The 22492-nt window shown below is 42.7% G+C and overlaps 1 protein-coding gene across 2 annotated transcripts in view; it reads left to right on the forward strand.

Moving 5' to 3' along the window:
* LOC118368362 (centrosomal protein of 170 kDa protein B-like) overlaps positions 1-22492 on the forward strand; it is a 45435-nt gene that overhangs the window by 8963 nt on the left and 13980 nt on the right. For both annotated transcript variants that reach the window (XM_035752402.2, XM_035752403.2), the window contains exons 3-6: positions 7212-7301; positions 8231-8309; positions 8890-8948; positions 10170-10320. In XM_035752402.2, coding sequence (XP_035608295.1) covers positions 7212-7301; positions 8231-8309; positions 8890-8948; positions 10170-10320 — 379 coding nt within the window. The remainder of the gene's footprint in view (positions 1-7211; positions 7302-8230; positions 8310-8889; positions 8949-10169; positions 10321-22492) is intronic.

A 22492-nucleotide genomic window follows, 5' to 3' on the forward strand; every position in this document is an offset into this window, starting at 1 on the left:
TTTACAGTATTCAGACCTTTTGCTATGAGACTTGAAATTGAGCTCAGGTGCATCCTGTTTCCATTGATCATCCTTGTTTCTACAACTTGATTGGAGTCCATCTGTGGTAAATTAAATCGATTGGACATTATTTGGAGAGGCACACGCCTGTCTATATAAGGTCCCACAGTTGACAATGCATGTTAGAGCAAAAACCAAGCCATGAGGTCGAAGGAATTGTCCGTAGAGCTCCAAGACAGGATTTGCGTCGAGGAACAGATCTGGAGAAATGTACCCCAAAATGTCTGCAGCATTGAAGGTCCCCAAGAACACAGTGGCCTTCATGATTCTTAAATAAGACTCTTCCTAGAGCTGGCCGCCATGGCAAACTGAGCAATTGGGGGAGAAGGGCCTTGATCAGAGAGGTGACCAAGAATCCGATGGTCACTCTGACAGAGCTCCAGAGTACCTCTGTGGAGATGGGATAACCTTCCAGAAGGACAAGCATCTCTGTAGCACCACCACCGCCAGACGGAAGCCACTGCTCAGTAAAAGGCACATGACAGCCTGCTTGGAGTTTGCCAAAAGGTATCTAAAGAATCTCAGACCATGAGAAACAAGATTCTCTGGTCTGATGAAACCAAGATTGAACTCTTTGGCCTGAATGCCAAGTGTCACGTCTGGAGGAAACATGGCACCATCCCTACGTTGAAGTATGGTGGTGGCAGCATCATGCTGTGGGGATCTTTTTCAGCGGCAAGGACTGGGAGACTAGTCAGGATCAACGGGAAAGATGAACGGAGCAAAGTACGGAGAGATCCTTGATGAAAACCTGCTCCAGAGCACTCAGGACCTCAGACTTGGGTAAAGGTTCACCTTCCAACAGGAGAACGACCCTAAGTACACAGCCAAGACAACGCAGGAGTGGCTTTGGGACAAGTCTCTGAATTTCCTTGAGTGGCCCAGCCAAAGCCTGGACTTGAACCCAATCTAACATCTCTGGAGAGACCTGCAAATAGCTGTGCAACAACGCTCCCCTTCCAACCTGAGAGAGCTTGAGAGGATCTGCGGAGAAGAATGGGAGAAACTCCCCAAATACACGTGTGCCAAGCTTGTAGCGTCATACCCAAGAAGACTCGAGGCTGTAATCGCTGCCAAAGGTGCTTCAACAAAGTACTGAGTAAAGGGTCTGAATACAGATGTAAATGTGATTTTATTTATTTGTTTTTTAATACATTTCTAAACCTGTATTTGCTTTGTCCTAATGTGATATTGTGTGTAGATTTATGAGGGAATTTATTTTTAATCAATGTTAGAATAATGCTGTAACGTAATACATTTTGGAAGAAGTCAAGCGGTCTAAATCCTTTCCGAATGCACTGTACATTTTCATTTCTGTTCCAATTAAACAGAGTGGATGAACATTTGCCCGATTTGTGAGTTATTTTCCTTTCTTAGGGATATAGTAGCTGTGTTGATATCTCTGCGGTTCAATAATAACTGATCCTAGCTCATCCCAAAAGTTGAAGGGGTTCAGGAAGTATTCCATCAATACCAGGTGCTTTATCTGTCTTCATATTTAAAAGAGCAGCTTTCAGTTCAGAATAAGTGACAGGTTCCTCTAATTAAACTGTTCCTTCCTGAGAAAGTGTGGGCAATGTAAGGTTCTCCAGCAACCGCCGACAAGCAGAAGTATCAAGCTATTTGAAGAACTTTATGACTGACTAATATGCTCTAAAAGTTATTTATTTCTGTAGGATCTGATATCAGTCCCTTAGTATGGGATCTGAATAGCTGTATTGATGATCGTGTTTCAGCATGTTTAAGTTGCAGTGCCAGTAAGTGGCTAGGCCTACTCCCTTAAACAGTATTTTTGTCACACCCTCTGCTCTGTTGCAACAGGTCATTAAGTTTCAGTCTACTTGTTTTTATCCCAATTTCTCTCTCTGAGTAGTTGTCTTCCTGCATTTTCCAATGCTTTTCCAATTCACTGATCTTCTGAAGTCTTACATTCTGGAAATGGGAGGAAAATGTGTAGTGTTTCCTCTTATAAAACCTTTTACAGCTAACCATACCATAGTTGAGTCCTCCACTGAGTAATAATTTATTTCCAAAACATATTTTAAATTGAATAATAATTTAAAGGATTTTAAACTGAAAAAGGAAGTCAGTCGTGTAGTGAAGTATTATTAAACTATCTCTGTGCACATTTTTTCATTGGGAAGATTTTAAATTTACAGAAGAATGATCAGATGGAATGGCCTGTAATGTTTTTATAAGTTCCAGGTTACCTGTAATATCAGTAGATGTTGAAACATAGTAAAGTCTTAAATCTAACAGAAAAGCAAGTATAGTCCTTAGTTGTGGGATTTTGAAGTCTCCAGTGGTCATTAAGATCTTTTAATAAATTGGTTAAGTGCAATGGAAGCATTCACTTGTGATGAGCTATGAGAAGGATCAGATCTATCTAGCATAGCATCAATAATGGCATTCATGTCAGTTCCAATAATAAGCGTATAATCCGATTAAATTGATCAGGCTTCTGGTTACAGAAGGGAGAACATCTTTGTCATATGGGTTAGGAGCATAAATTGATACAAATGCTTTTTTACTTCCATACAGAGTGGAGCATAAGTAAGTAAATCTGCCCTGTATCATTTCCGCTTTTTTCAATTGTAAAGGGTAAATTGCATTTATGTAGGATAAGCACCCTTTTAGATATGAAGCAGGAAGCAGCTGCCAGTTTGTAGTATTTGTTTTGAAGTCTATGGACATCACCCTCTAAAATATATGTTTTGATGTATTTCTAATATCTTTAAAGACTTTTTCTGCTAGATGTTTTCTAAGACCCCTTTTCCATCTATTTGACCAGAAATCAAAGCTTTTGCTTAGTCCTAATTTCTAGGATGGAAAATGGTTGAAATATTTTCTAATAATATCTCTCTATATATACAGTTGAAGTCAGAAGGTTACCTACACTTAGGTTGGAGTCATTAAAACAAATTTTTCAACCACTCCACAAATTTCTTGTTAACAAACTATAGTTTTGGAAAGTCGGATAGGACATCTACTTTGTGCATGACACAAGTCATTTGTCCAACAATTGTTTACAGACAGATTATTTCACTTATAATTCACTGTATCACAATTCTAGTGGGTCAGAAGTTTACATACACTAAGTTGACTGTGCCTTTGAACAACTTGGAAAATTCAGGAAAATTATGTCATGCCTTTAGAAGCTTCTGATTGGCTCAAAAGATGTCAATTAGTCTATCGGAGGCGTGCCTGTGGATGTATTTCAGGGCCTACCTTCAAACTCAGTGCCTCTTTGCTTGACATCATGGGAAAATCTTAAGAAATCAGCCAAGACCTCAGAAAAAAATTGTAGCCCTCCACAAGACTGGTTCATCCTTGGGAGCAATTTCCAAATTCCTGAAGGTACCACGTTCATCTGTACAAACAATAGTACGCAAGTATAAACACCATGGGACCACGTAGCCGTCATACTGCTCAGGAAGGAGACGCGTTCTGTCTCCTAGAGATGAACGTACTTTGGTGCAAATAAATCCCAGAACAACAGCAAAAGACACTTGTGAAGATGCTGGAGGAACCAGGTACAAAAGTAGCTATATCCACAGTAAAATGAGTCCTATATCGACATAACCTGAAAGGCCGCTCAGCAAGGAAGAAGCCACTGCTCCAAAACCGGCATAAATGGCTTAAGGACAAAGTCAAGGTATTGGAGTGGCCATCACAAAGCCCTGACCTCAATCCTATAGAACATTTGTGGGAAGAACTGAAAAAGCGTGTGCAAGTAAGGAGGCCTACACCAGCTCTGTCAGGAGGAATGGGCCAAGATTTACCCAACTTATTGTGAGAAGCTTGTGGAAGGCTACCCCAAACCGTTTGACCCAAGTTAAACAATTTATAGGCAATGCTCCCAGATACTAATTGTGTGTAAACTTCTGACACACTGGGAATATGATGAAAGAAAGAAAAGCTGAAATAAATCATTCTCTCTACTATTATTCTGACATTTCACATTCTTAAAATAAAGTGGTGATCCTAACTGACCTAAAACAGGGCATTTTTTACTAGGATTAAATGTCTGGAATTGTGAAAATCTGAGTTTAAATGTATTTGGCTAAGGTGTATGTAAACTTTCGACTTCAACTGTGTGTGTGTATGCATGTACAGTGGGGCAAAAAAGTATTTAGTCAGCCACCAATTGTGCAAGTTCTCCCACTTAAAAAGATGAGAGGCCTGTCATTTTCATCATAGGTACACCTCAACTATGACAGACAAAATGAGAAAATAAATCCTACAATGTGATTTTCTGGACTTTTTTAATGAATTTATTTGCAAATTATGGTGGAAAATAAGTATTTGGTCACCTACAAACAAGCACGATTTCTGGCTCTCACAGACCTTCTTTAAGAGGCTCCTCTGTACTCCACTCGTTACCTATATTAATGGCACCCGTTTTAACTTGTTATCAGTATAAAAGACACCTGTCCACAACCTAAAACAGTCACACTCCAAACTCCACTATGGCCAAGACCAAAGAGCTGTCAGAAACAAAATTGTAGACCTGCACCAGGCTGGGAAGACTGAATCTGCAATAGGTAAGCAGCTTGGTTTGAAGAAATCAACTGTGGGAGCAATTATTAGGAAATGGAAGACATACAAGACCACTGATAATCTCCCTAGATCTGGGGCTCCACGCAAGATCTCACCCCGTGGGGTCAAAATGATCACAAGAATGGTGAGCAAAAATCACAGAACCACATGGGGGACCTGCAGAGAGCTGGGACCAAAGTAACAAAGCCTACCATCAGTAACACACTACGCCACCAGGGACTCAAATCCTGCAGTGCCAGACGTGTCCCCCTGCTTAAGCCAGTACATGTCCAGGCCCGTCTGAAGTTTGCTAGAGAGCATTTGGGAGAATGTCATATGGTCAGATGAAACCAAAATATAACTTTTTGGTAAACTCAACTCGTCGTGTTTGGAGGACAAAGAATGCTGAGTTGCATCCAAAGAACACCATACCTACTGTGAAGCATGGGGGTGGAAACATCATGCTTTGGGGCTGTTTTTCTGCAAAGGGACCAGGACGACTGATCCGTGTAAAGGAAAGAATGAATGGGGCCATGTATCGTGAGATTTTGAGTGAAAACCTCCTTCCATCAGCAAGGGCATTGAAGATGAAACGTGGCTGGGTCTTTCAGCATGACAATGATCCCAAACACACTGCCTGGGCAGCGGAGTGGCTTCGTAAGAAGCATTTCAAGGTCCTGGAGTGGCCTAGCCAGTCTCCAGATCTCAACCCCATAGAAAATCTTTGGAGGGAGTTAAGTCTGTGTTGCCCAGCAACAGCCCCAAAACATCACTGCTCTAGAGGAGATCTGCATGGAGGGATGGGCCAAAATACCAGCAACAGTGTGTGAAAACCTCATGAAGACTTACAGAAAACGTTTGACCTCTGTCATTGCCAACAAAGGGTACATAACAAAGTATTGAGATAACCTTTTTGTTATTGACCAAATACTTATTTTCCACCATAATTTGCAAATTAATTAATTAAAAATCCTACAATGTGATTTTCTGGATTTGTTTTACTCATTTTGTCTGTCATAGTTGAAGTGTACCTATGATGAAAATTGCAGGCCTCTCATCTTTTTAAGTGGGAGAACTTGCACAATTGGTGGCTGACTAAATACTTTTTTGCCCCACTGTATGTAATGTGTGTGTGTGTATAGAGAGATAGATAGATAGATAGATAGATAGATAGATAGATAGATAGATAGATAGATAGATATATATATATATATATATATATATATATATATATATATATATATATAGATAGATAGATAGAGAGATTTGCTTTCATTTAACACCCAATTTTGATATGCTACAATGAACTTCACATTGATGCTCATGGATCCTTTTACATGGAAATTACTCAATACTGTAGAGCTTTCAAAGTGTTGATGATAATACCAAACAAAACAGGATAATTATACTAGCCATTGCCTTGCCCAGTGCTAATTGAGACAGGAAAATAGCTACTCCATAAAGGAGAGGGCCTCTCAAATCTCCAAATTAGTGATTAACCAGTGGATGCTCCTCAGAGGAGGAAGGGGAGGACCATCCAACTCTGAACTTCAGAAAAATAGTGAAACATTAAGTTATCATTTTTAGATAAAACTATACTAAATATATTAACGTCAAATAACTGTTTTAAAATACACTGTTTTGCAATGGTCTGTCTCCCTGAAGGACATCTTCCTGAATTTGTCTAATAGAAACACTCGTTTTGGTTACTAAACACAAAGTTTTGCAACTGTTTTGGACTAATGATTACACCTAGAGGAGCTAGATGCAGGCAAGAGTGTGCAAATTGAATGCGTTACTGTCTGTCACCTTGATGACTCCAATTTTTCTCTCAAGTGTGCACCAATGTTAAACGTTAATTTGTAGGCTAGGTTGTAACAACCTGATGATTGGTATCGGGAAAATTGTATTAGCCTTAACCCATCTGTTACATTGAGCTGGGTGAATGGAAAATGAATGACCGTCATCCAATATCCTGTAATAGAAATAAGGCCATGCTCATAAAAAAGGTGTCCTCCCTAATATTAAATGGCACCAACTGCCACTGTGGTTAACATGCAGCATGTGACAACAATAAGAAGGAACGATAGTAACAGTAATAACTCTGCAAATGAGTTAGGTGGGTGAATGGTCTGTCTTTGTGGTGAAGAGGAGGCCTGGAGTGAATAATGAGTGGAAGAGAGAGTGAGTGGCTCAGCCTGCCTTAATTACTGCTTTTTGTTCTGCCCATTAATTAATGAGCAGAACTACAGTAGAGCTGTCTTTCTTGTCCTCCTGCCCTGCTGGCTGGTGGCTTGTTGAGGACTGGTTGAGTTGTGTAAAGTGCTCTTTCTGCCTGTTCAGTGTCGGACTGGGGTTGTCTTCGACCAGCGGGTACCATAATGACCCGGCTTGTATTGGTTAGGAGTAATAGGGATAATTTGCAAGAATGTAAGCAAACTCAAAGGCCTATCTGTTTGACTATGAGCACGGTAATCTACTGTACATGCATGTTGCCTTCAGTGTGGATATTTTGTTTTACTGCTTATACTCATGACAGTATCCAGTCTGAAGTTTCTTAGCCATTGCCCATCAGTATGAGATGCTCAGGTATGTTCTCTGTTGCTTTACAGTCGCGCAGTGTGGACAAGCAGCATGCTGTCATCAACTACGACCCAGCCACAGACGAACACATGGTGAAGGACCTGGGCAGCCTGAACGGGGTGAGTCTCATCATGTCCCCTGCATACAAGTTGAATAAAGGATCCAGCCAGCCACAGCCCTCTCTGGAGGGTCCAGCGCACCACTACCAGTCCCTCAGGCCTTAGCACAAAAGAGCCTTCTCTCCGTGCCAGAGACAGTTGCTAGAGCAGTAATGAGTACTGTGTTTTCTGCTGGCCTGGGCCTTTTCTCTGGTGTTCCTTTCTCCCTCCTTCCCCCTGTCACCTTCCCCTGTACTATTGCCACTTCTTCATTGCACTGTTCCAGCCAAGCACAGGACTGAGGAGAGGGAAAGACGGCCCTTTGTTTCACTGTAGTGTTTCTCTTGGCACCAGCAGTTGTAGCAGCCAACTTTAAACAGAGCAGAACATCAGAGGCTTGTTACTGAAATGTACCATGGCCGTTTCCTTTTATATTGACAATTCTCTTTATTTAGTCTACTTATAGTGGTGAGCCCTCTTACTTACAGTACATTGTTTTAAGCACGGTTAGGCTTTAACCTTCCACTAAGCGATACAGTATCTATACCCCTGGATTGTGTGTAACTTAGATTGTGTAATGTAATTAAGTCGTGTAGCTTTTGCTGGTGTGTGAGTGCTTTGTGTCAGCCTGCTCTCGACCCACTTGTCCCCTGACTGCCTTTCTCAGCCTACTCAGGGCAGATGGCCATTACAGAACTGCATAATCTCGTTAATGACTTAATTTACAGGTAGGATAGCTTCAATTTCACTCACAGGCAACTGCCAAGCAGCACCTAGCAATTTCATGACCTGTTGCCAGTGTGACAGACACTGTTGCCTGTGTCTGTTTTTATTCCAATGGTATTGAACTCATCATGATTGTTGTGAAAACAAATAATTACCCTCTAGATTTTTCTGAAGCTTTCAATGTAAACACACCAAAACAAACTTTTATCTATTTTTCTCCCCAGACTTTTGTGAATGATCTGAGAATCCCAGACCAGACTTATATCACCCTGAAGCTCGCTGATGTCATCCGCTTTGGATATGATATCCTTTTGATTTTCTGATAATAATTGTAATTCTTTTATTGTTTTATTGATTCTTCATTGTTTGGGGATTTTCTTGATTGGATCAGAAGGATGTGTACTTTTCAACCTCTAATTGCTCTCTTGTGCTAGTTTCTTACAAACAATTGAATTCCATAAGGCTTTGGTCTATACTTGCTGGTTGAAAGGAATTTAAAACATTCATTTTCTTTTCCCCTCTCTGGTTTGTGCACTAAACACTCCAAATATGTTAATTCCCTGTGGTTTGAGTCAGGGGATTTGGATTATGTCCAACTCTGGACCGAAAATCTTTTGGACCCTTGAACCTCTGAGCTGAAAAACACAAATAGTGAAAATGAGTTTCGATAACTGGGACAAAAGCTGCTTAAAAGTAGACGTTTAGTATGCTTTACCAGAACTTACCATGCATGCTACATGTCACATGTCTTGAGTTCTCAGAAAGTTAGAGCTTCAAGAACTGCACAGACTAATAATTACCCAAAATGGCAAGTGTCAGTGACATGTATTATTCTAACCCAATGGCTCCAGTTTGAATATGCTTTCCTTAACTCTGCTTTCACATTCTCATGTGTACATCCTGGAGAGGAGTCAACACAAGGTGCCAGAGGAGGCTCTCAAAGTAAGTGAGAACATCCACATGTACAGTGCATCCGGAAAGTATTCAGACCCATTGACTTTTCCCACATTTTGTTACGTTACAGCCTTATTCTGAAATGGATACAATATTTCTTCCTCTTATCAATCTACACACACTACCCCCTAATGACAAAGAGAAAACCCTCAGACCCTTTGCTATAAAACTCCAAATTGAGCTCAAGTGCCTTTTGTTTCCATTGATCATCCTTGATGTTTCTACAACTTGATTGGAGTCCGCTTGTGGTAAATTCAATTGATTGGACATGATTTGGAAAGGCACACACCTGTCTATATATGGTCCCACAGTTGACAGTGCATGTTAGAGCAAAAACAAAGCCATGAGGTTGAAGGAATTGTCCGTAGTGCTCCGAGACAGGATTTTGTCAAGGCACAGATCTCGTGAAGAGGAGCAAAACATGTCTGCAGCGTTGAAGATCCCCAAGAACACAGTGGCCTTCTCCCCCATTCTTAAATGGAAAAAGTTTGGAACCATGTCTGCAGCACTCAGACCGCAGAGATGGTTCAGGCCATTATGGTAGAGTGGCCAGACGGAAGCCACTCCTCAGTAAAAGGCACATCCCAGTCCAGAGATCTATGATGAAAACCTGCTCCAGACCCCTCAGGATCTTAGACTGGGATGAAGGTTCACCTTCCAACAGGACAACGACCCTAAGAACACAGCCAAGACAAAGCAGGAATGGCTTCGGGACAAGTCTCTGAATGTCCTTGAGTGGCCCCACCAGAGCCCGGACTTGAACCCGATCTCTGGCGAGACCTGAAAATAAAATGTGCAGTGATTCTCCCCATCCAACCTGACAGCACTTGAGAGGATCTGCAGAGAAGAATGGGAGAAACTCCCCAAATACAGGTGTGCCAAGCTTGTAGCTTCATACCAAAGAAGACTTTAGGCTGTAATCGCTACCAAAGGTGCTTCAACAAAGTGAAGGGTGAAGTGAAGGGTCTGAATACTTATGTAAATGTGATATATAAAAAAAGGTTAAAATGTCTAAAATCCTGTTTTTGCTTTGTCGTTATTGGGTATTGTGTGTAGAAACCTAATCCATTTTAGAATAGTGTAACAAAATATGGAAAAAGTCAAGGGGTCTGAATACTTTCCGAATGCACTGTACATGTCATCAATGAATGTGAGTGATAGTCCGGTAGGGGCTTTTTAATTTCCTGTTTTCCCTTTTGTGTTTATTAGCATGAGAAGTACACCAGCCAGCTGCAGATGAGTATGAAGGCCCTGGAAGCCAGGAAGAGGGAGAAAGAGAGGCAGCATGCTGAAGAGAGAACCAGAGACTCATTTCGCTCCAAACAGGAGAAAGCCGAGGGTAAAGCTGCCCTCGCAGCAGGTAACCTTGCCCAGTCCTGTTGTCCTTTTCTTCTAGAGACCACAGTTTAGGTGCTATCCTACATTATAGACCAGACCTATGAATTTTCTCTGCAAATGTAGAAGAATGGCGCCGGAGAAGATGGCTGACTTGTCTGTGAGTATAACAGAACTGATGTTGCAGGCGAAAGCCTGAGAAAAATCCAATCTGGAAGTGCCTCATGTTTTGAAAGCGCTGCGTTCCAATGCGTCCCTATTGACCAGTGAATGGGCTATCAACCAGATTACTCTTTCTCCGTATTCCCGAATGTGTCTACAGCATTGTGACGTAGTTTTACGCATTTATGTTGAAGAATACCCGTAAGCGGCTACATTGCGCAAGTGGTCACCTGATGCCCCCAGAGAGATTCTCGCGTAAAATACAGGAGGTAGCCATTATTCCAATCGGTCCTACTGAAACACTAATTGTCCCGATGGATATATTATCGAATAGATATTTGAAAAACACCTTGAGGATTGATTATAAACAACGTTTGCCATGTTTCTGTCGATATTATGGAGCTAATTTTGAATATTTTTCGCCGTTTTCGTGACTGCAATTTCCGGGCGATTTCTCAGCCAAACATGAAAAACAAACGGAGCTATTTCGCCTACAAAAATAATATTTTTGGAAAAAAGGAACATTTGCTATCTAACTGGGAGTCTCGTGAGTGAAAACATCCGAAGCTCATCAAAGGTAAACAATTTAACTTGATTGCTTTTCTGATTTCCGTGACCAAGTTACCTGCTGCTAGCTGGACAAAATGCTATGCTAGGCTATCGATAAACTTACACAAATGCTTGTCTAGCTTTGGCTGTTTTCATATTTTGAAAATCTGAGATAACAGGGTGATTAACAAAAGGCTAAGCTGTGTCTCAATATATTTCATTTGTGATTTTCATGAATAGGAATATTTTCTAGGAATATTTATGTCCGTTGTGTTATGCTAATTAGTGTCAGGCAATGATTACGCTCCCTCATGCGGGATGGGGAGTCATTAGAGGTCTAACAAGTCGGACGTGAAGAATTTACTCCAGTTACCCGACCAGGCCCAAATCCCCATAATTTGAATGAAAGAAGGGGTCGATGCAGGGGACGCAGGTCTGGGGGCCTTGTGAGAATTTGTCGGCGAGTGGGTAACCCGCCTCTACCATCCATTCTATTGGCCAACGTGCAATCATTGGAGAATAAATTGAATGTGCTCGGGTTCAAGACTTTCCTACCAACGGGACATTAAAAACTTGAATATCTTATGTTTCACTGAGTCGTGGCTGAACGGCGACATGGATAATATACAGTTGGCTGGTTTTTCCGTGCAAGACAGAACCGCTTCCTCCAGTAAGGCAAGGGGTCGCGGTCTGTGTCTATTTGTCAATAACAGCTGGTGTGCGAAATCAAATGTTAAGGAAGTATCAAGGTTTTGCTCGCCTCACTTAGTCTCTCATGATAAGCTGTAGACCACACTATTTACCAAGAGTTTTCATATTTTTCATAGCTGTCTATTTACCATCACAAACCGATTCTGGCACTAAGACCACTCTCAACAAGCTGTATAAAACTGTATAAGCAAACAAGAACATTTTCATCCAGAGGTGGTGCGCCTAGTGGCCGGGACTTTAATGCAGGGAAACTTAACTACGTTTCACCTAATTTCTACCAGCATGTTACATGTGCAACAAGAAGAAAACAACTCTAGACCAACTTTACTCCACACACACAGATGCGTACGAAGCTCTCCCTCACCCTCCATTTGGCATATCTGACCATAATTCTATCCTCCTGATTCCTGCTTTCAAGCAAAAACTAAAGCAGGAAGTACCAGTGACTCGCACAATACGGAAGTGGTCAGATGACGCAGAAGCAAAGCTGCAGGTCTTTTTTGGTAGCACAGACTGGAATATGTTCCGGGACTCATCCGATGGCATTGAGGAGTACATCGCATCAGTCACTGGCTTCATCAATTAGTGCATTGATGACGTTGTCCTCACAGTGACTGACCGTACATACCCCAAGCAGAAGCCATGGATTTCTGGCAACATCCTCACTGAGCTAAAGGGTGGAGCTGCCGCTTTCAAGGAGCGGGACTCTAACCCAGATGCATATAAGAAATCCTCCAGGACTAAGATTGAATCCTACTACACCGGCTCCAACACTTGTTGAATTTGGCAGGACTTGCAAACTATTGCGGACTAAAAAGGGAAGCCCAGCCGTGAAATGCCCAGTGACACAAGCCTATCAGATGTGCTAAATGACCTCTATGCGTGCTTCGAGGCAAGCAACACTGAAGCTCTATACCAGCTGTGTGATTACCCTTGCCGTAGCCAACGTGAGTAAGACCTTTGCACAGGTTAACATTCACAAGGCCGAAGGGCCAGTGGTTTACCAGGACATGTACTCCGAGCATGCGCTGCTGTACTCCCTGTTCACCCATGACTGCACGACTCCAACACCATCATTAAGTTTACCGACGACATAGCAGTGGTAGGCCTGACTGCATCCAATTTGCTGAGTAGAGTGTTGGAGGCTATTTTGTAAATGACATTGCCGAAGTCGAGGATCGGTAGGATAGTCAGTTTTACGAGGGTATGTTTGGCAGCATGAGTGAAGGATGCTTTGTTGCGAAGTAGGAAGCTGATTCTAGATTTAATTTTTGATTGGAGATGCTTAATGTGAGTCTGGAAGGAGAGTTTACAGTCTAACCAGACACCTAGGTATTTTTAGTTATCCACATATTCTAAGTCAGAACCGTGCAGAGTAGTGGTGCGGGCAGAGATCCGTTGATGAGCATGCATTTAGTTTTACTTGCATTCAAGAGCATTTGTAGGCCACGGAAAGAGGGTTGTAATGGCATTGAAGCTCGTCTGGAGGTTAGTTAACACAGTTTCCAAAGAAGGGCCAGAAGTATACAGAATGGTGTCGTCTGCGTAGAGGTGGATCAGGGAATCACCAGCAGCAGGAGCGACATCATTGATGTATACAGAGAAGAGAGTCGGCCCGATAATTGAACCCTGTGGCACCCCCATAGAGACTGCCAGAGGTCCGGACAACAGGCCCTCCGATTTGACACACTGAACTCTGTCTGTCTGAGAAGTAGTTGGTGAACCAGGCGAGGCAGTCATTTGAGAAACCAAGGCTGAGTCTGCCGATAAGAATGCGGTGATTGACAGAGTCGAAAGCTTTGGCCGGGTCGACGAATATGGCTGCACAATATTGATGGCGGTTATGATATCGTTTAGGACCTTGAGCGTGGCTGAGGTGCACCCATGACCAGCTCGGAAACCAGATTGCATAGCGGAGAAGGTACAGTGGGATTTTAAATGGTCTGTGATCTGTTTGTTGACTTGCCTTTCGAAGACGTTAGAAAGGCAGGGTAGGATAGATATAGGTCTGTAACAGTTTGGTTCATCCCCCTTTTGAAGAGGGGGATGACCGCGGCAGCTCTCCAATCTTTAGGGATCTCAGATGATACGAAAGAGGTTGAACAGGCTAGCAAAAGGGGTTGCAACAATTGAGGCGGAAAACTTTTGAAAGAGAGGGTCCATTTTGTCTAGCCCAGCTGATTTGTTTAGGTCTAGATTTTGCAGCTCTTTCAGAACATCAGCTATCTGGATTTGGGTGAAGGAGAAATGGGGGAGGCTTGGACAAGTTGCTGTTGGGGTGCAGAGCTGTTGGGGTAGCCAGGTGGAAAGCATGGCTAGCCGTAGAGAAAAGCTTATTGAAATTCACTGCCTCAGTGCAGTGGGCAGCTGGGAGGAGGTGCTCTTATTCTCCATGGACTTCAAATCAAATTTTATTTGTCACATACACATGGTTAGCAGATGTTAATGCGAGTGTAGTGAAATGCTTGTCCTTCTAGTTCCGACCATGCAGTAATATCTAACAAGTAATCTACCCTAACAATTTCACAACAATTACCTTATACACACACAAGTGTAAAGGAATGAATAAGAATATGTACATAAAAATATATGAATGAGCGATGGCCGAAAAGCATAGGCAAGATGCAGTAGATGGTATAGAGGACAGTATATACATATGAGATGAGTAATGTAGGGTATGTAAACATTATAAAGTGGCATTGTTTAAAGTGGCTAGTGATACATTTATTACATACATTTTTCATTATTATAGTGGCTAGAGATGAGTAAGTTGTTGGCAGCAGCCACTCAATGTTAGTGATGGTTGTTTAACAAAGTCTGATGGCCTTGAGATCGAGAGACTGAAAAACAGCTTCTGTCCCAGCTTTGATGCACCTCTATTGACCTCGCCTTCTTGATGATAGCGGGGTGAACAGGCGTTGGATCAAGTGGTTGATATCGTTGATGCGCCTTTTTAGCCTTCCTGTGACATCGGGTGCTGTTGGTGTTCTGGAGGACAGGCAGTGTGCCCTGGGTGAAGCGTCGGGCAGACCGCATCAGGTGCAGTTACCGTACCAGTCGGTGATACATGATGCTCTCTATTGTGCATTTGTAAGTGTTTGTGTAGATTTCTGTGGAACATTTATTTTACCTATTTTAGAATAGGTAAAGACCACATTAAATGAAGAATAGTCTGATGGGTGATAATAGTCTATCACTTGTGACTGATGCTCAGTACGTGCAGCAAGGCAAGAAAAAGCGCATGCCTTTTTTTGTGCGCAACTTTTCATAGTCGCACCTCATGTAGCCTAGCCCATAGGCCTATATGTTTAGACTAAAGTGGCCAAATAACTCAAAATTAAGCATATTAATCCGCTTTACAACCGGTGAAGAGCCTTATTGGCAAACATAGGCGGTGCATGAGTTTCACGTTTGGGGAAGATAATTTTCACCATAAAAATGCACCTTTTTATAATAAAGCATTACATGCATAATCACATTTTGCATTTACTTATGAGAACAGTGTTTTCCCGCTAATTGACTGCATTTTGGAACATTCATGCCTATAGCCTACTGCCTTAAGTGCATTGCTGCGCTTATAATGCGAATAAATAGCTTAAAATGTTGATAAACTATTAGGCTAGCGTTCTGATCTGTTGCATCAGCCTCATTGCTTTTAAATGTTTTTTTGATGCGAGTGGTTGTATAATTTTGGGTCTATTACATCCCACAACTGTCCCAGAGTATGTTTGGAATATGTATTTCTTCTTCCAATAGAATAGGTCAACTTTTGTACTATGGGCGATAGCATATTGACATAGGCCAGTGCTTTTGCTGTTTGTTAGGCCTGCTCATCTTGTTGGCTGACGACAAGTAGACTAAACGTGGACAGTTCTAGCATCTTCAATATGCACCTCGAAATTCGATAAGAAGGACGTGCGCAGTTGCATCCCCGATGTGTGCGTCTTCACTTGTAGCCTACTTCTTAGCCGAGATGCTTTGAGAAGGACCCGATCATGTGACGGGCATTGGCTAATAAGAATTGAGATATCTGAGAGAGCCATGTGAGTGAGAGGTGCTTCGGAGCATGGCAGCCGGGAGTAGGGAATTATAATTATTTTTTTAAGCCCACAACGGCCACTTTGGTCACTAAAGGTATTGATTTGTTTAGAGGTCATTATTGACACACAAGGGGGATGCTGCCAGGAAATTCAAGGCCTGGTGGGAATATTATCAAGGGCTTGCTAAATAGGGAATGAGAGACTGATGAATTGTGTGCAGCCTGCACAAGAAACAAAGCAGAACTCGTGCCTTTCATGAAAGTTTTTTCAAATCATCATCATTCGAGTCGCATCATGCAGCCTTAGAATGTATTAAAAATCAAAACATATAGCCCAACGTATGTCTCATCTAAAGTTTCATAAATAACTTTAAGCATATACAGTGCATTCGGAAAGTTTTCAGATCCCTTTCCCTTTTCCACATTTTATTACGTTACAGCTTTATTCTAAATAATGTGTGAAATATGTTTTGATTTAGAATGGACCATTATCATGCACTCAAGGGAATGGGGAAAATAAATACATGTCATCTATGCACTTAAATAGCAAATGGAGAGCACTTTTCCCGTGGTTCATTTTCATGCCAGCCAGGTAGGATATACTCCTGTTGCAAAGCAATGTGCTTAATATTAAGAACTTGAGAAATAAATAGTAGGCCAAGCCTATAGAAAGATGATAGGTCCTCCACTTCTTTAATAGATGCTATCAAAACTCTCTTTTCTCTCGCAATTGCAGAGTCTATAGAAATGTTGCGCAACGTGCTCATTGGCTCTCATGAAGTGTTTTGATTTGAATTTTGGGGGGAAAAATGCATTGATGTCACAGTGATTAGTACCAGGCAGTTAGCAAGTTTGGTAGGCTACGAATGACCATCGGCAGCATCAGAGCTTGAAGAAGCCTAGTTACCTTGACTAAACGGTCACGTGTAATTTGACTGTGGTCATGACTCCTGACCACCAATGTGGTGGTAATGCGTTCACCGTAATAGCCCTAGTATCGGACGATAATTAGACTAATATTCAATAAATAAGATGATAAAATGGTATTTCATGCTTATTTGAACACTTGCTTATCTGAACACTTGTGACCATTCTCATGTCGTTATTATTGCCACAATGTATGAAATCAGCATTTGAAGCATAGTTATAGGTCAAATGCTCTTCTGGATGACAAATCATGAGAATTCAATGTAGGAAAATTATGTCCCCCCCCTGCTGTCATAGTCAGCTATGTCGGTATCAGTAATTGTTGTCTCCCAAGAATCGGACCCGATAAAACACATTGGTCGGGCTCTACACTCTATTATGATTTTCAGGGCAGTTATGTTCCTAAATCGCTGACGGATGTACTGTCTGATTCCAATGAGTGATATCTTATTTTTTATCTTCATTTTCAAATATTGTAGAATCATAAAACACGAGACGAGATGTTAAAAACTGTCCATTGTGCCAATAGATGGAATGCACTCGCATGAGATTTGCCGTGATGTTGACAGAGTGGCATGGGAGGTTTATTTCTTAGACTGGGGTAAGATGTACATTTTTGGGACACATCCTCAGTAGTGTGCCTTCGAATCAGTGTGTTTCGGCCTTTAATCACTAAACACCCTCATCAAAGGTGGCCAGCTAAAGGGTGATCAAGCCTTAGCTTGTGTCCCATGCCCAATTAAGATGTCCCACGGGACTATGCAAGGCAGGGGCGTCCTCTTCCCTGAGCCAGCCATACAGCTGACCGCATACCTCATATGCCCTCCTCAAGTTGGAGGGATCTGAATTGGGTTCTCAGGTGGGGGTGGGGTGTCATGAATTTATAGCCCAGCAAGGGTCCTTCCGTTTGATCCAGATCCACTGGCTGCCTCTTTCAGCTGCTTGAGAAACTGCTCTGACGGTCTGCCGCAGGGCCTGTCCATGGATTCCAAGTTCTTTCAGCAACCTGATGATGGAAGAAGCCACGAATCCTCTGCATCCCACTTCAACTGGCCAGACCTTAGCATTCCAGCCATGCTGAGTTGCGTCTGCTGCCAACTCTGTGTAACGCAGTTTCTTACGCTCGTAGGCCTCTTCAACAGAGTTTTCCCACGGGACTGCGAGCTCTATGATGTACACAGCCTTTCGTGAAGGGGACCAGAGTACCATGTCTGGCCTAAGGTTGGTAGAAGCAATCTCAGGTGGAGAAATGAGTTGCTGGCCAATATCGACAAGCATCTTCCAGTCGCGGGCCATGGCTAGGTGTCCAGTTTCTGGCTTTGTAAGAGGATACTTGGGCCTTTTCTGTCCCTCCCGGATGAATGTTGTTGTTTTGACGGGATTGCTTGTTTTTGGAGGTAATGAATTGGTTACACTCCTCTCGGTCTCAAGTGCTGCAGCCAGGCTCTTGAGGACCTGATTGTGCCTCCAGGTGTAGCGGCCTTGTGAGAGGCTGGTCTTGCAACCTGTCATTATATGCCTGAGAGTCGCTGGAGCTGGGCAGAGGGGGCAGGTCGAGTCCTCGCCATACCATTGATGTAGATTTTTTGTTGATGGAAGCACATCATAAACAGCTCTTATGATGAAGCTGATGTTGCTTGCCTCCATTTGCCAAAGCTCACTCCAGTTGATCTTTCTCCTCTCCAGGCCTTCCCACCGCGTCCATTGCCCTTGTTTAGCAAGAGAGACAGCCTTTGCACTTCTTGCAGTCTCCTCCTGTCTGCGCACCTCCTCGACCACCAGCTTCCTGTGTTCAGATGTTGTTGCCTTATGGAACGTTGGTTTGCTTCCTGCCAGGCCAAAGCCTCCTCTTCCATGCTGGATATTCCCCACAGTGTCTTGGTGTCTCAGGGCTGATGTTGCTTGCTGCACAGCCTTGGATGATGTCCATTTCCGTCCAGTTTGTAGGGGAGGTGCAGCCTTGCTAATGTTCTGGTCTTTGGAGTCCTTCAATGTCATCTGAAGTCTTACTTTAGAGCACTTGTACTCCTCCGTTAGACTTGTAAGAGGTAGTTCAAGGACCCCTTTGCCATAGAGGCCGATGTTACTCAGGCATCGTGGGACACCCAGCCATTTCTTCACGTATGAGGTAATGGTTCGCTCCATCTTCTCCACTGTTGTTATTGGGACCTCATAGACGGTGAGTGGCCACATTACCCGGGGGAGAAGTGCAAACTGTAGGCACCAAAGCTTGAGCCTCCCAGGCAGTAGGGTCTTGTTGATGTTCTCAAGACCGTCGGCGATGTCCTGCCTTACTTGCTGCACTTGATCTTTATCCCGGAGGCTTTCGTTGTACCATCTACCCAGGCTCTTGATGGGTTGCTCAGACACCGTTGGTATCAGGTCATCTCCAATGCAGAACCTCACATCTTTAAGGTGTCCCTTGACTATTGAGATGCTTCGAGATTTGCTTGGCTTGATTTTCATCCGGCCCACTTGATGTTATCCTGCAGTTTTGCAAGTAGCCGCCTGGTGCATGCTGCAGTGGTGGTCAGTGTAGTCATGTCATCCATGTATGCTCGGATAGGTGGGAGACGGAGCCCTTCCTTAGTTCTCTCACCGCCGACCACCCATCTCGATGCCCTGATGATGACTTCCATGGCCATAGTGAAGGCCAGAGGAGAAATTGTACAGCCTTCCATTATGCCTACTTCCAAGCGCTGCCATGTTGTTGTGAAGTCGGGTGTTGTGAAACACAATTGCAGGTCTTGGAAATAGGCCTTTACCAGTGTAGTGGTTCTCTACTTCCCTCCATTTTGGAGATGTTCATTGTTCACACACACAGTCAGTACCTCTGGCAAATTGCTAAACATCTAAATAGCACAGGGGAATCGAAGGTTCAAGCAGTACATTTTGAATGGGTCTCATTCACAGGGTCAAAACACACACGACTGCTGTTGGCTGAGCAATTTACACACTACTCTCAAATAGTTTAAATTTACAAGATGCAGACATGAACTCTACTTGACAAAAGAGCTCTTTATTACCAATGATTGGGGCACATTTTTACGCATAATTCACTGATCACTTGATGTTTTCTCTTGAATTGTCATCATACTGTACATAGCCTTGATGACTTGGATTTGGAATTTGGGTATGTCAGTTGGTTGTGTAAGCCAGCCAAGCCTACTTGTATTGATCATATACTGTAACTCTTCATAAGCAGTACTGCTGTCTCGCTCCACAATCTTTAAAACTGGATGTCATAGCTCCCATGACTGTAAGTTGATCAACCATGTTGTATGACAGTAGAGTAAACCCTTTAACCCAGCTGATCCCACTCTGTAATCCAGTTCATCCAGACCAATTATCCAGCAGTGGAATGCAAGGATGGACCATCACTAGTGGCTTTAACTACTGACAGTCACAAGATTATGACATGCCAGACCTCCAGCCATTTACACTTAGTTTAAATGTTTACATTCAGCCTTCATCCCACTCTGCCTGTATGTGATGGGTTAATGTAGCTGCTGACTGACTCTTTATTTCCTCCTGATGCAGCTGGACTGGTGAGGTGACCAGTGTCTCGTTCCCTACAGGCCACACCCTGTTGACAGTCCAGGGACTCAACACTGTGAGAAATGTCTGTTTTTCCTGAAGTCTTACAGGGTGTGGACTGTGGAGTCTGTCTTCTCCTCCTGCTGTCTGTAAAGCAGCCTGCTGGCTCTCTGAGGTGACCTTGTCTGGCCTACTGTAGTCTACCCTGACAGGCCATGTACTTTTTAATATATACTGAACAAAAATATAAATGCAACATGTCAAGTGTTGGTCCAGTGTTTCATGAGCTGAAATAAAACATCCCAGAAATGTTCCATACATACAAAAAGCACATTTCTCTCACATTTTGTGCACAGTTTTGTTTACATCCCTGTTAGTGAGAATTTCTCCTTCGCTAAAATAATCCAAGAAGCTGATTTTAAACAGCATGATCATTACACAGGTACACCTTGTGCAGGGGACAGTAAAAGGTAGCTGTAAAATGTGCAGTTTTGACATACAACACAATACCACAGAGGTCTCAAGTTTTGAAGGAGTGTGCAATTGGCATGCTGACTGCAGGAATATCCACCAGAGCAGTTGCCATAGAATTGAATGGTCATTATCTGCCTTAAGCTGCCTTCAATGTTGTTTTAGAGAATTTGGCAGTATGTCCAACCAGCCTCAACCGCAGACCATGTGTAATTACACCAGCCCAGGACCTCCACATCTGACTTTTTCACCTTTGGGCTCATCTGAGACCAGCCACCCAGACAACTGATGAAACTGTGGGTTTGCACAACTAAAGAATTTATGAACAAAGTCTCAGAAACCGTCTCAGGGAAGCTCATCTGCGTGCCCGTCATCCTCACAAGGGTCTTAATTCCAGATTGGCATTGTAATTGAATTCAGTGTGCAAATGCTCACCTTCGATGGCCACTGGCAGGCTGGAGAAGTGTGCTCTTCACAGATTAATCCCTGTTTCAACTTTATCGGGCAGATGGCAGACGTTGTGTGGGGTCAAGCGGTTTGCTGATGTCAATGTTGTGAACAGAGTTCCCCATGGGGTTATGGTATAGGCAAGCATAAGCTACGGACAACAAACAGCGACCAATGTCGTGCCATTTATCCACAGCCATCACCTAATGTTTCAGCATGGTAATGCACAGCCCCATGTCACAAGGATCTGTACACAATTCTTGGAAGCTAAAAATGTCCCAGTTTTCCATGGCCTGCATACTGACCAGACATGTCACCCATTGAGCATGTTTGCGAAGATGTTGCACTGCATGAGGCAAATGGTGGTAACACCAGATACTGACTGGTTTTCTGACCCACACCCTACTTTAAAAAAAAAAGTGTTCTGTGACCAACCAATGGAAGTCTGTATTCCCAGTCATGTGAAATATATAGATTAGGGCCTAATTTATTTATTTAATTTGACGGATTTCCTTTTATGAACTGCAACTCAGTAAAATCTTTGAAATATTTGGATGTTGCATTTTATTTTTGTTCAGTGTAGAACGTAATGTGGAAATGTATCCTTATGGTTTCCACTGCCTGAGAAGAGCTCTGAATTTAAAGTTTATTTTCATGTCTTTCATTAGTCGGCTTCATCATTCCTGATACACACCAACATAGGAAAGCTTAAAATGACTCAGTGCAGCACTAGAGAAAGTCCACAAACCATTTTAGGCTGTGTCATCCATCCTGTGTAGCTAGAAATGAAGCATTGGGTAAGCCAAATGGAATCAGTGACATGCCCTTCTGTTTCCCTCCCTCTCTCTGTTGATGTCTTATTGTGTGTCCTGGGCAACAGCACTTTGGCCTAAATAAACCAAAGCACTACAACTCCAGTGTGAGAGCCCTAATGTGTCTGTTTAGTTCACAGACACCAGGCATGTGGATAATCTGATTTATGCCATATAGGCTAGTGTCCTGGGCTTGCCAACCAGCTGTTGGATGTCATCACATTATTGAGGGTGACAGGAAATCTGCCCTAGTGCCCTTATTAGTCAGATGTAGGGGATGGATAAAAACAGATTCATATGGTTTGTTTGTGCAATTTTATATAAAAGAAAGAAAATGTAAAGAATATATTTTGGTTTATTTGTTATTGAATTATAAACCACTTACCAACCTAGAATCTGTGTGACAATCAATTTAACTGTGTCAGCAACCTCTCATCTCATATATGTAAACGCGCATGGAACCAACCTGTATTTTGGCGTCTATAGAAGTGACCTTTTAGAATCTAGGGACCACCACTACATGGCTCAACCGTGATAATGCA

Source organism: Oncorhynchus keta, chromosome 35, assembly GCF_023373465.1.
Source record: "Oncorhynchus keta strain PuntledgeMale-10-30-2019 chromosome 35, Oket_V2, whole genome shotgun sequence".
NCBI classification, from domain to species: Eukaryota; Metazoa; Chordata; class Actinopteri; order Salmoniformes; family Salmonidae; genus Oncorhynchus; species Oncorhynchus keta.